The following is a 12,107-nucleotide window of genomic DNA, read 5'->3' on the forward strand; positions in this document are numbered from 1 at the left end:
AGTATTGCAGCTGTGTTGCAGCAGTATAGCAGCAGTATTGCAGCTGTGTTGCAGCAGTGTTGCAGCAGTGTTGTTGCAGCAGTATTGCAGCAGTGTTGCAGCAGTGTTGCAGCAGTGTTGCAGCAGTATTGCAGCAGTATTGCAGCAGTGTTGCAGCAGTGTTGCAGCAGTGTTGCGGCAGTGTTGCAGCAGTGTTGCAGCAGTGTTGCAGCAGTGTTGCAGCAGTGTTGCAGCAGTGTTTGCAGCAGTGTTGCAGCAGTGTTGTTGCAGCTGTGTTGCAGCAGTGTTGCAGCAGTGTTGCAGCAGTGTTGCAGCTGTGTTGCAGCAGTGTTGCAGCAGTGTTGCAGCAGTGTTGCAGCAGTATTGCAGCAGTGTTGCAGCAGTGTTGCAGCAGTGTTGCAGCAGTGTTGCAGCAGTGTTGCAGCAGTGTTGCAGCAGTGTTGCAGCAGTGTTGCAGCAGTGTTGCAGCTGTGTTGCAGCAGTGTTGCAGCAGTGTTGCAGCAGTGTTGCAGCAGTGTTGCAGCAGTGTTGCAGCAGTGTTGCAGCAGTGTTGCAGCAGTGTTGCAGCAGTGTTGCAGCAGTGTTGCAGCAGTGTTGCAGCAGTGTTGCAGCAGTGTTGCAGCAGTGTTGCAGCAGTGTTGCAGCAGTGTTGCAGCAGTGTTGCAGCAGCAGTGTTGCAGCAGTGTTGCGGCAGTGTTGCAGCAGTGTTGCAGCAGTGTTGCAGCAGTGTTGCAGCAGTATAGCAGTAGTGTTGCAGCAGTGTTGCAGCAGTGTTGCAGCAGTGTTGCAGCAGTATTGCAGCAGTGTTGCAGCAGTATAGCAGCAGTATAGCAGCAGTGTTGCAGCAGTGTTGCAGCAGTGTTGCAGCAGTGTTGCAGCAGTGTTGCAGCAGTGTTGCAGCAGTGTTGCAGCAGTGTTGCAGCAGTGTTGCAGCAGTGTTGCAGCAGTGTTGCAGCAGTGTTGCAGCAGTGTTGCAGCAGTGTTGCAGCAGTGTTGCAGCAGTGTTGCAGCAGTGTTGCAGCAGTGTTGCAGCAGTATTGCAGCAGTGTTGCAGCAGTGTTGCAGCAGTGTTGCAGCTGTGTTGCAGCAGTGTTGCAGCAGTGTTGCAGCTGTGTTGCAGCAGTGTTGCAGCAGTGCAGCAGTGTTGCAGCAGCAGTGTTGCAGCAGTGTTGCAGCAGCAGCAGCAGTGTTGCAGCTGTGTTGCGGCAGTGTAGCAGCAGTGTTGCAGCAGTGTTGCAGCAGTGTTGCAGCAGTGTTGCAGCAGTGTTGCAGCAGTGTTGCAGCAGTGTTGCAGCAGTGTTGCAGCAGTGTTGCAGCAGTGTTGCAGCAGTGTTGCGTGTGCAGCAGTGTGCAGCAGTATTGCAGCAGTGTTGCAGCAGTGTTGCAGCAGTGTTGCAGCAGTGTTGCAGCAGTGTTGCAGCAGTGGTGTTGCAGCAGTGTTGCAGCAGTGTTGCAGCAGTGTTGCAGCAGTGTTGCAGCAGTGTTGCAGCAGTGTTGCAGCAGTGTTGCAGCAGTGTTGCAGCAGTGTTGCAGCAGTGTTGCAGCAGTGTTGCAGCAGTATTGCAGCAGTGTTGCAGCAGTGTTGCAGCAGTGTTGCAGCAGTGTTGCAGCTGTGTTGCAGTAGTATAGCAGCAGTATTGCAGCAGTGTTGCAGCAGTGTTGCAGCTGTGTTGCAGCAGTGTTGCAGCAGTGTTGCAGCAGTGTTGCAGCAGTGTTGCAGCAGTGTTGCAGCAGTGTTGCAGCTGTGTTGCAGCAGTGTTGCAGCAGTATTGCAGCTGTGTTGCAGCAGTATTGCAGCTGTGTTGCAGCAGTGTTGCAGCAGTGTTGCAGTAGTATAGCAGCAGTGTTGCAGCAGTGTTGCAGCAGAGTCTGACCTCAGTGTTGAGCAGCTTTGTGTGTTCTTCCTGCAGCTGAAGCTCCACATGCTGACATCGATCTTTGTACTCCAGCACCTGCAGACAGAAACAAAACATAGTTTTTTTAAATACAAAGAATGTCCAACTCTGAGTTTTCTTGTTTTAATAATTATTTTTAAAAGTGTCACATTTTTTAGCAATAAAAAAGTTAAAGTAAAATAACGTACCCTATCGATAAGTTGTAAGAGTAGTAGTATCGATAAAACACCCATCCCTGCCATTATAAAGTGAAGCTGCAACGATTAGTCTATTAATCAATTAGTCGACCTACAGAAAATGATTTTGAACTATTGTGATAATCGATAACTGTTTAAATATCTGTGGGTTCTTAAAGACATTTGGGACGTGACCCTGGACTCTTGGACCATTTTCCATCTGACATTTTCACAATTTTCTGACATTTCATAAATTAAAGGACAACGCACAAGTTAAACCTGTAACACCTTTATACAGGCTGATCACAAAGTGGTACCCACTGCTGCTAATACTGCTTTTGTTATTATCAATCTTATAATGTGCATCTTATAGTAATACTAACACACGCACCTTGTTCTGCAGCCGGTGGATGAGCAGAGCTTGTCTGGCCTCCCTCTCTCTCCCCTCCCTCACCCTCCTCCTCCACTCCCTCTGCTCACCCTCCACTCGCAGCGAGAGGGCGAGCGAGGGAGACACTGACTGGCACAGCTGGAGAGAGAGAGAGAGAGATGTAATGGTTTGATTCATGCTGATGATCACATGACCTCCTCCCCCGTCTCCTCCCCCTCCTCACCCTGTCATTGAGAGCTCTGCTCCTGGACTCCAGCTCCTCTCTCTCTGCTCGACTCTCTGCCAGCTCCTCCTGCAGACGACACACTTCCTGTTTAAGCTCCGCCTTCTCCTGCTGCCACCCAATCAGCAGCCGCGCCTCCATGCCCACAGGTCGACGGGGTCTTCAGTGACGCAGAGCAGAGCTGATGGACGGTCAGGTGCTCATGCAGTAACTCCGTCCAGCAGGGGGCGCCGCCCAGCTGCATCAGACACCACAGGTTCCTCAGGTACTGTTTGTACGTCACTACATTTATCTGACGGCTTTAGTTACTTTACATGTTAAAACACACGAAGAGTTTATTAAATCTGATGTTTCGTTATAAATGAAACTCCAGCAGTTTATTCGAGTGCAGCTGAGTCGATCAGTCGACTGACAGAAGATTAATCAGCAGCTGTTTTGATGTTTGAAGTCGTTTCTCCTGTAAATCACTTCCTGGCTGCAGCTGCTCACCTCATCTTTTACATTAATGCACGAGGAATAATAACCTGATGATAGAATATATAACAGCACAGCAGCCACAGGGACGCTGCACTGCTTTAATGCTTTACACTCTCAGTAACTGTTACAGGCTGAAACTCGTGCAGGTTTGGATTTAAGGACCTGTTGCTATGACAACAGCTCCTGCTGAATCTGAAGGACTGGAAAAGTCCAGGAGTCAAGTCACGAGCAAACTCTGCGGTGGACAGAATAACAGAAACACCACGTGATTACAACATCCAGACACGTGTTCGCATTATGACGTCATGAAGCCGCGCGTAATCCGCTTGTGCTGAGCGTTAATCCTGCTGTTAAACCGCAGAGGCAGCGGAAGAGCTAACCCGTCAGAAACACCCACAGACTGACCACAGCCCGGCTCGAGCCCGGCTCGAACCCGGTCCGACCCGGTCCGACCCGGACTGCCTGCTGCGGACAGCTGGCACTTTACGGAGCGTTATCAGCGTTAACGGCCGGTTTATAGAGGAACTAACGTTAACTAACGACCGCAGCTAGCCTGTTAGCATGCTAACAGCAGGAAAACAAACAGTGAATAAAGTTCGTACCTGCGGCCGCTGAAGCTGCTGCACGAGCGTCACTCGCTCACTGTCACACAGCGAACATCAAACTCTTTAAAACTACAAAAGCGCCGCTCGTCCAGCTAGCACAAGCTGCTGTTGTTGTTAGCACGTTCAAAACGGGAAGCCTGACCTTTCACCCCGGAAACGGACGGTCACGTGACCGGAAGCAACGCTCTGAAATTCAAACAGCGACATCTGCCGAGAAAAAATAAATATACGAAACAAAACAAACAAGAAAACTAACGTTTAGATCGACTTCAAAAGTATATTTGACAAGATAAAGTAAACTACATTAAAAATAAATTAAACTGAAAAATCAAAACATATTTCGACTGACTTCGAACGTTTATTTTGGCTTCTATTTTGAAATAAATGAGAAATATATGATTTTTTTGGATTAAAAGTTTATTACGTTTCCCAAAGTTCAGTTCAAATGAAGTCAGTCATCTTCCTCTGAGCGGCAGCCCCGTGTTCACAGCGTTTTCAGTAGGCAGACGCTTCCTTTTCTTTCACTGTTCATTTGACAGATTCATGACAGTAAACGCAGAGAACTGCATAACAATGCAATGCACCACAGCATTTAAAGCATTATACATTCATCTCATGATGTATAAATATATAAATAGGGATGAAACCAAACTGGAGCAGAGAAGAGCGACAACAGAGAAATCAGATAACGGCTAAACTACCATATTCTGAATAATAAACTCAGCCTTAGGTAATTAATTGTTTATCATGAACAGTAATAATATATTATTACTCCAAAACACCACAGTCATCTAGCATTTATAGGCAAACACAACACAAACATTATAAATTACTGTTTTATACAATAATATTAGCTGTATACAGGAACAAAAACGTTATTCTTAGAGTTATGCGTCACGTTAGAGTCCGTAACAGCATCTTATTCATGAACATTATTACAGAACAGACACACTGTTTATTTCATAACAAACCTCCACATACAGAAATATTAATATTCAGTTAGAAGCAGTCGACCCGGAGCACAAAAGCTTTTCTTTGGTTTCACAGAACAACAATGCTGCGTCACGTGACAATCACATGTTCTGCTTTGGTAGATCAGAACATCTGAAGCAGTTTGAACTAATATTTCTGATTCTTACAATAGCTTATTACATTTATAACAAGTTCAGAAGTCATTACATTTCTTCCAGTTTCAAACATTAAACAATTATTTAAAGGAAAACAGTGTAAAATAATTCAGTCAGTTTTGCAAAGCAACATTCAAAATAAAGTGTACTCTTATTTTGAAAATACAACCATTCGAAGGACGTGGTCACGCCAGCTTCAAATCACCGCGCTGACCAATGACGAGCCGCCCTGACAGAGCTGCGCTCTGATTGGACGGAGAGCCGCAGAGTCCAAAAAGGAGGAAGCTATCGTAGCTTATTGGCCGAGTGTCACCGCCAGGAACCGCTCAAACTCCGGGACACCGGCGACCGCAACCATCAGTTTCTCCTCCGCCGTCAGTATGGAACAGATGTCCGCTAGGAACTTCGGTACACGGGGAGACGTTTACAGGGGGAAGAAAATCTGAAGTTCAGCTCCGCTCAACTTCAACTTCGTCGCTCTGGTCGCTGGCATCGCGCCGCTCGCTCGCCGTTCAAACTGTTCGGTTAGCAACTGAGCTAGCTAACTTGCTAACTAGCGCTTACTTTTTTCAGTTTCTTTTAGTTTTCTTTCGCGAGTATCTGTCCACATATCTTGTTGAGAGATCATTGCATAATAATAAAAAAAAAAGGCTAAAATACGTCTAAAAGTCTTAAGTTAAGCTACCTAGCTTGGTGAGCTATAGCGTTAGTTAACATTTTAGCGCTTCCGCTTCCCTCGTCTCGCAGTCAGTGGGGTTTTTTAACGGGTTTTTGGTTAGACGCCTGAAATGAGGTCTGTGGGAAACACAAGCTTAAGAGATTTTCACGTTTTGTTCTACGACAACAACGAGTGGCTAAATGAGACTACAGAGGGTGTCGGGGACGTTAAACGTCATCACGCCGAACACGAAAACTCATCTACTCACTGCTCCGCCTTTACAGCCTCGATGTGTCCAGTTTGTGTTTTATACGTCCGTGGTTTATACTCGCACTCTGCAAACTAGTCGAGGTCACGCTAAGAGGAAAGGCCTTTGTAGAAGAGGTTAGCGCGAGACAACACATCACAAGTTGGAAGCTTAGTGGTGGTGACGCTGAAGTCGTGCGACCGCGGTGCAGTACGTTTATAACGTTAGCTATTTACTCATGGCGGTCGCATTTACGCTTCACAAATCATGAGAGCGGTGTTCATTTGTGAAGATTATCTTGGAGAACAAAACGTGTCATAAACGTTTGGATGGAAAAAGCCCATTGGCTTTTTGTCGGGGGAACCAGGGCGATGCTAACTTCCGGGTTGGCCTACAACAAGACGTCATACCTGCAGCGTCTACAGAGAGCTGAAGTCCTGACGTCACTTCCTGTTAGCCTCTGAATGAAGAACGATAGTAGATCGTTTTTAAAAAAACTAAAGTCCTTAATTAAACAAATGAAGCCACATGACACATTAATGTTGAGAAAGTCTCTGTTCCAAAGCTGATCTTTAAATATTAGAATTGTCGCAAATGTCGATGTGATTTTGAACGAGGTTTTCTCACTTGAGTCCGGTGATGACGAGACGAGGTCAGGAGGAAGCAGATAAAAATATATTTGTCAAGGTTACAGACTGAAGAGTTGGTGTATAAACTAACTGTAATCGCTTCACTGCAGGGCTGAAAGCGAGACCCACTCCACCACCGGGCCGGACCTCTGTGTTAGTGTTTATGCTGATGTTAGAAACCTCCCAGCGCCGGGAACAGACACATCTGGTGTGATTCTCCTTATTTAAAACGTTTTTTCGGGAGTTTTTCTTCTGCTGTCGAGCAGAGCTTGACGTGACGTTTTGTAAACCGGTTTATAAAGTCTGTTGAAGAGAAGCGCAACATATAAATCGTGTTTACTATCGTTAGTTTTTGTGCTTGTAGAGCCCTGAAGATGACGTAGCTTGAACAATATTACACAAGAGAGCTGAAGGGGAGGCAAAGATACTGCAGGAGGTGGATCTGAGTCAGAAACCTCCTCCTCCTCAGGGTCCTAACTCCGTCAGGTCTGAACTCACAGACATGAAACATCGAATCGTTCAGCGCGACTCACACTTCCAGAGGAGATCATCGTCTCTGACGTCCGTCCAGAATAAACCTCCAGAAAGCGGCTGCAGAACCTGCCTGAGAATCCTGCTGTTTCTAAGTTTCCTTCAGTCTCACAGTGATCCAGAGACAGCTGTCTGTCCGTCCACGGGTCCACTGCAGACAGGAGCTGCTGACTGCTGGGTCGGCTGCTCTGACGGGACAGTCTGACCGCATGTGAACACGTACAGGCTGAAAACACGGGGCTCAAAAGAGAAAACCAGTTCATTACAACATTACAACAGCACATTTGATGAGCTCTCGCTCTCCTGATGCCTTTAATGTTGTCTGCCGTCATGCTGGCTCCCACGCAGGCCTATATGTTGGTGTTAGCACGTTAGCATCTGTCAGATTAGCAACAACATGTTTCCTCCATTTTCACACAAAAAGTAAAATTTCACTCTGAGCTGATAAAATGCAGCAGAAGGAAAAAACTCAGAGGTCCACCTTAAAATACGAGGACGGGGTCTAACCTGCCGGAGGAGCAGCCGGGTCACAGAGGAGCTCACTGTGGGGGGGGGGGTCTGACTCTTCTGTGACAGTCAGCTGAACATCTTTGGCTTGTTGGTCGAGCAAAACAAGGAATCTGGAGATCAAAAGCCGACTTTGTAGTTTTGGTGTCACTTTGAAGATCTTTAATGAGAAGTGTGCTTCGCTTTCTTTTTACTGTATGATAAAAGGCTTCACTTTGACCCTAAACTACAAACCAAACTTTCATTGGGTTTCAGCGGCTGTAGACCTGAATGGGATTTGGTGCTGGACCTTTGTGTAGTTGTTAATGGTGATTTAAGATGCCAGTCCTGGAAGAGTCCTTGAGGGCGCCGTCCTCATCGGCAGAGCTTAACGTGACCGTCTTAATAAACGGTTTAAGAAAAGTGCTACGTACATGCATCAGCCCTGAAGAAGACGTAGCTGGAACAGTACATCAGCAGGATTCGACTCTTCTTCCTCAGGCTCAGCGTGTGAAGCGTCTCAGGATTTAACTCTGAAGTCTTCGCTCAGTCCTGAAGAAAACGTGGCTGTAAACGGTGATTTGATGTAGGTGGTTAATTACAAGTTGTTCTGCAGTTTGAGGACCTCGCTGAGCCCGGAGGTGACGACGGTCGAGTCTCGCAGAAGTGTGTCGAACTTTGTGCTGAGTGTTTCTAAAGTCGCAGCTCCTCACAGAGGCTGAAGTCCGAAGCTGCAGGACGGAGTTTCATTCAGTAGGTCCTGAGTTTGAAGACCTTGCTGAGCCTGGAGGTGGCGCTGGAGTAGACGAGGAAGGAGCCTTCGTCGGTGCTGAAGTGCTCCCAGTCTCTGCAGCCGAACGTTGGCAGACTGTGAACCGGAACGAAGCCCTCGTAACCCTGCCACCTGAAAACACAAAACATGCAGAGATAGTAACCCGCAAATCCACAAAGTCTGCACAGACAGCCTCTGGCAGGAAGTACGAACCTGTAGACGACGCTGTTCAGAGAGTACGAGCTGCCGTCGTGAGAGTTGGCCACAACCAAGAACTTCTCCTCTCCGATGGTGAAGAACTCCCAGTCCACAGCGCTGAACACAACAACACATTAATACATCGCAGTCTCTTTAAAGGGCACTTCCAATGTTTTTGCTCTCAGATCTCAGCTGTCGGACTATTTCCCGCGAACGCGAACGATTGCAGTATTCAAAATAACCGTGGAGCCGACCTTTCTCCGTCACGCCAACTCATTTTACTCCCATTAAGATTGTTCAATGACTCCTACTGCATTAATAAAACTAGAAAAGGCTAAATGCTGTATGTGGTGTGACCCCCAGTAAAGGGGCGGCTGTGGCCGATCACAGGGTTGGCGGTTCGATCCCCGGCTCCTCCTGTTCACCAGCGTGGTCGCTCGCTGCCATCACTGTGACCGTGTGTGTGAATCAGAGACAACTTGTAAAGTACTTCGGATAAAAGCGCTTTATAAATCTGCCCAGTCTGCGCTCGCTTACGCTGAAAAGTGCAGTTAAAGTGTCTTAAAATGTGAACTGTTTGCGTGTGAGATGTTGAGTGATAGTTACAGATTGAGGTGAAGAACTTAAAGCAGTGGAAGTGTCAGCTGAAGTTGAAGCTCTCAAAGGGTTTAACGTGTAGAGTGAGAGCTGAAAGCGGTTTTAAATGATCGGTTTAAACGTAGCAATGAAAGCAGTTGAAATCTACGTTGAAGCCGAAGGCCAGTTGGGGAGTGTGCACTGTGAGGAGTTGAAGTGTCAGTAAATTCAGGAGCTGAAGAGGCGGAATCGGATTTTTACTGTTGATGTTTAATGCAGCCAAACTCCGCTGGAAACATCTGGATTTCAGTGCACTGGACTCCTAAATCTAAAGTACATCAACATGAGCTAAAGTGTACCACGTACTTACTACTTATTTTACCTTTTGATCCAGGTGCCATTTTTGTTTTTTTTCACCAGAGCACTCGTCCATTAACTTACGTTTATATGCACAACAAAACCCAGGACGTTATTGGAAAACATGCCGAAGGAACAGTCCAACGCTTCTCCAGTCTGGCGGTAAGACTGGATATAAACCCGCGGTGTAATGAGCGGGTTGGTCACCTGTGTGTGAGGATGTCCTGGAAGCGGATGAAGGTCTGCGTGAGCGTGTTGAGCTCGTACACGGTGGAGTTGATGCTGTAGAGGCTCGGGCCGCGGTCCGAAACCTTCTGACTGTTGGCGACGGCCAGAAAGAACCTGCCGTCGATCTGAAACGTCTCCCAGTCCGTCGCTCCCACCGTCTGCAGAGACGAACAAACGCACACCTGAAGCGTAACCACCTCTGAAGCTTTACTCGACGAACACGAACACCACGATGTAACATCTCAACAACTACTGGTCAGATTTCCATTAAATGTACTGTTGATATTCATGTTCTCCAGAGGAAAAATCTGACCAACTGACCTTCTGTCTAGCGCCACCAACAGGCAAAAACACCCACTGATACGCAAGAAATATCTAAATGTTTTGACCGTAACTGGTCCGGTTGTCCTTAAACGTCCTGATCTCCTTCCTGCTCTCCAGAGGATGAACCCTTCAGATTTAATGACTGCGTGATCTGATTCTGTGTCTGTAAACAAAGTCACGTCGATCGATCAAGAACGAGTCCAAACGGGAGTCCGAGTCAAAAATGGGGGTCAAGTCTGAGTCAAGCCTCTGAAATGGCTCGATAAGAGAGCCTGAGACTAAGTCAAAAAATGGTCTGAGTCAAGGCCTGGACGATAAGACCGAGTCCAAAGCGGGAGTTGAGTCTAAGTCTAAAATGGGGGTCGAGTCTGAGTCAAGGCCTGGACTGAAAGCCAAGACCGAGAGATTCTGAGCCAAGACCGAGTCCAAACGGGAGTTCAGATTGAGTCAAGACCGAGTTCTGATGGGGGTTAGGCTTGAATCAAAACTAGGGGTCAAGACTGAGTCTAAATGGGATCTAGATCGAGTTCAGACCAAGACCAATGAGTTTAAGTTTTTTCAGTATTTTAGAGTATTTCTAAAATCCTGGTTACACTGCACTTCCCTCTCAAATCATATTTCGTGGTTTGTTTTAATATTATACATAATTAGTCGTGTGAGTCTTTTTAATTTAATGATCAGAGATCATCAGTGTGTTTTTGTTCTGTGTGTAATGACTCCTGCAGCCTGTAGAGGGTTTTCATTCAAGCACGCAGTTCCTCCCGGCTGCGACTGTTTCCGTCAGAAGTTGAATTAAAGGTTTTTTGTGGTTTTAAAATCCAATAAAAGTCTTCAGTCAGACGATCCGCCATGACGGACGAGTCCAAACAGTCTGCTGCTGGAAACCCCCTCACACTCTCACATTAATCACACTCCTCTGGCTTCCTGTGTTTTAATGGGAGGGTTTCGTCTCCTTTTTAATCAGAGCATCATGAACTAACTGAGCAGAAGAAATAAAAACACATTTCCATAAATGTGAAAGTGATTTTACAGACCTGCTTTCATGTGAACGTCTGTCATCACATTACTGTTTTATTACTGTTGGACCTTTTACTGCAGGACGTCCTGCCGTCTGATGTGTACAGGACTGAGTGAAGGATGATTTTATTACAGCTGCACATGAAGATTATTGTCACTGTTAATCAATCTGCTAAACGCCATCAGGAAGGTGGTGAGCTCTGGTTAAAAGCTCGGGAAAAGACAGTAAGTGACTTTTTTGTGTCAAATTAATCTCTTGATTTTATATTTTGATTTTTTTTTTTTTTGATAAACTGATCAGGTCTGGAGTCAAAGTCACAAAAGCTGAATCCAAGACCAGTTTCAAGACTCAAGAGTCCAGATTTAGTCCAAACAGGTCCAAGTCAAAACACCAACCAGACCTAGACTAGTCCGAGACTAGTCCAAGTCCAAACAATGGCCGCAACTAAAAGACCCAGGATGTAATGAACTCCTTTCACAACAAGGAAACAGTTTTTATCCCAACGCTGCTTTCATCTCATTAAACAGCGGAGAGACTGAACTGCAGGTTTGTTCACATCCTGTGGAATCAGCTGAAGCCGTCACCTCGGGCTCAGCGTGGAGACTCAAACCCCTCAGGTGTGTTTCCCTGCGGCTGTGAGTCAGCAGCTGCTTTATGTGTGTGATTAGTGGTTGGACGTCGTCACGTCGCGCTGCTGTTAGTGTCTGATTACTGTGATAATCCTCTTCATCACGTCTGTCTGCTCTCAGCTCTGCTGTCATCCCGCTGTGAGCGTCTCATGGGACTCACCTGTACAGGTAGAGACTCACCTGTACAGCCAGAGACTCACCTGTACAGGTAGAGACTCACCTGTACAGCCAGAGACTCACCTGTACAGCCAGAGACTCACCTGTACAGGCAGAGACTCACCTGTACAGGCAGAGACTCACCTGTACAGCCAGAGACTCACCTGTACAAGCAGAGACTCACCTGTACAGGCAACCAGAGACTCACCTGTACAGCCAGAGACTCACCTGTACAGGCAACCAGGGACTCACCTGTACAGCCAGAGACTCACCTGTACAGGCAACCAGGGACTCACCTGTACAGCCAGAGACTCACCTGTACAAGCAGAGACTCACCTGTGCAGCCAGAGACTCACCTGTACAGCCAGAGACTCACCTGTACAGGCAACCAGGGACTCACCTGT

The 12,107-nt window shown here is 46.9% G+C and overlaps 2 protein-coding genes across 12 annotated transcripts in view; both read right to left on the minus strand.

The window, feature by feature from the left end:
- si:dkey-230p4.1 (trichohyalin) overlaps positions 1-3,941 on the minus strand; it is a 32,989-nt gene extending 29,048 nt beyond the window's left edge. For 3 of the 9 annotated variants that reach the window (XM_044216158.1, XM_044216157.1, XM_044216155.1), the window contains exons 1-4: positions 3,765-3,938; positions 2,686-2,923; positions 2,463-2,600; positions 1,875-1,952 (exon numbers count right to left, since the gene is read on the minus strand). In XM_044216158.1, coding sequence (XP_044072093.1) covers positions 1,875-1,952; positions 2,463-2,600; positions 2,686-2,826 — 357 coding nt within the window. In that variant the 5' untranslated portion in view covers positions 2,827-2,923; positions 3,765-3,938. The other 6 variants (XM_044216164.1, XM_044216162.1, XM_044216160.1 and 3 more) reach the window with 4 other exon arrangements.
- A 222-nt stretch (positions 3,942-4,163) lies between these two features.
- tspearb (thrombospondin-type laminin G domain and EAR repeats b) overlaps positions 4,164-12,107 on the minus strand; it is a 33,264-nt gene continuing 25,320 nt past the window's right edge. For all 3 annotated transcript variants that reach the window (XM_044216177.1, XM_044216175.1, XM_044216176.1), the window contains 3 exons: positions 9,556-9,734; positions 8,431-8,532; positions 4,164-8,349 (listed from right to left, as the gene is read on the minus strand). In XM_044216177.1, coding sequence (XP_044072112.1) covers positions 8,196-8,349; positions 8,431-8,532; positions 9,556-9,734 — 435 coding nt within the window. In that variant the 3' untranslated portion in view covers positions 4,164-8,195. The remainder of the gene's footprint in view (positions 8,350-8,430; positions 8,533-9,555; positions 9,735-12,107) is intronic.

Source organism: Siniperca chuatsi, linkage group LG12 (assembly GCF_020085105.1).
Source record: "Siniperca chuatsi isolate FFG_IHB_CAS linkage group LG12, ASM2008510v1, whole genome shotgun sequence".
In the NCBI taxonomy this organism is placed as follows: Eukaryota; Metazoa; Chordata; class Actinopteri; order Centrarchiformes; family Sinipercidae; genus Siniperca; species Siniperca chuatsi.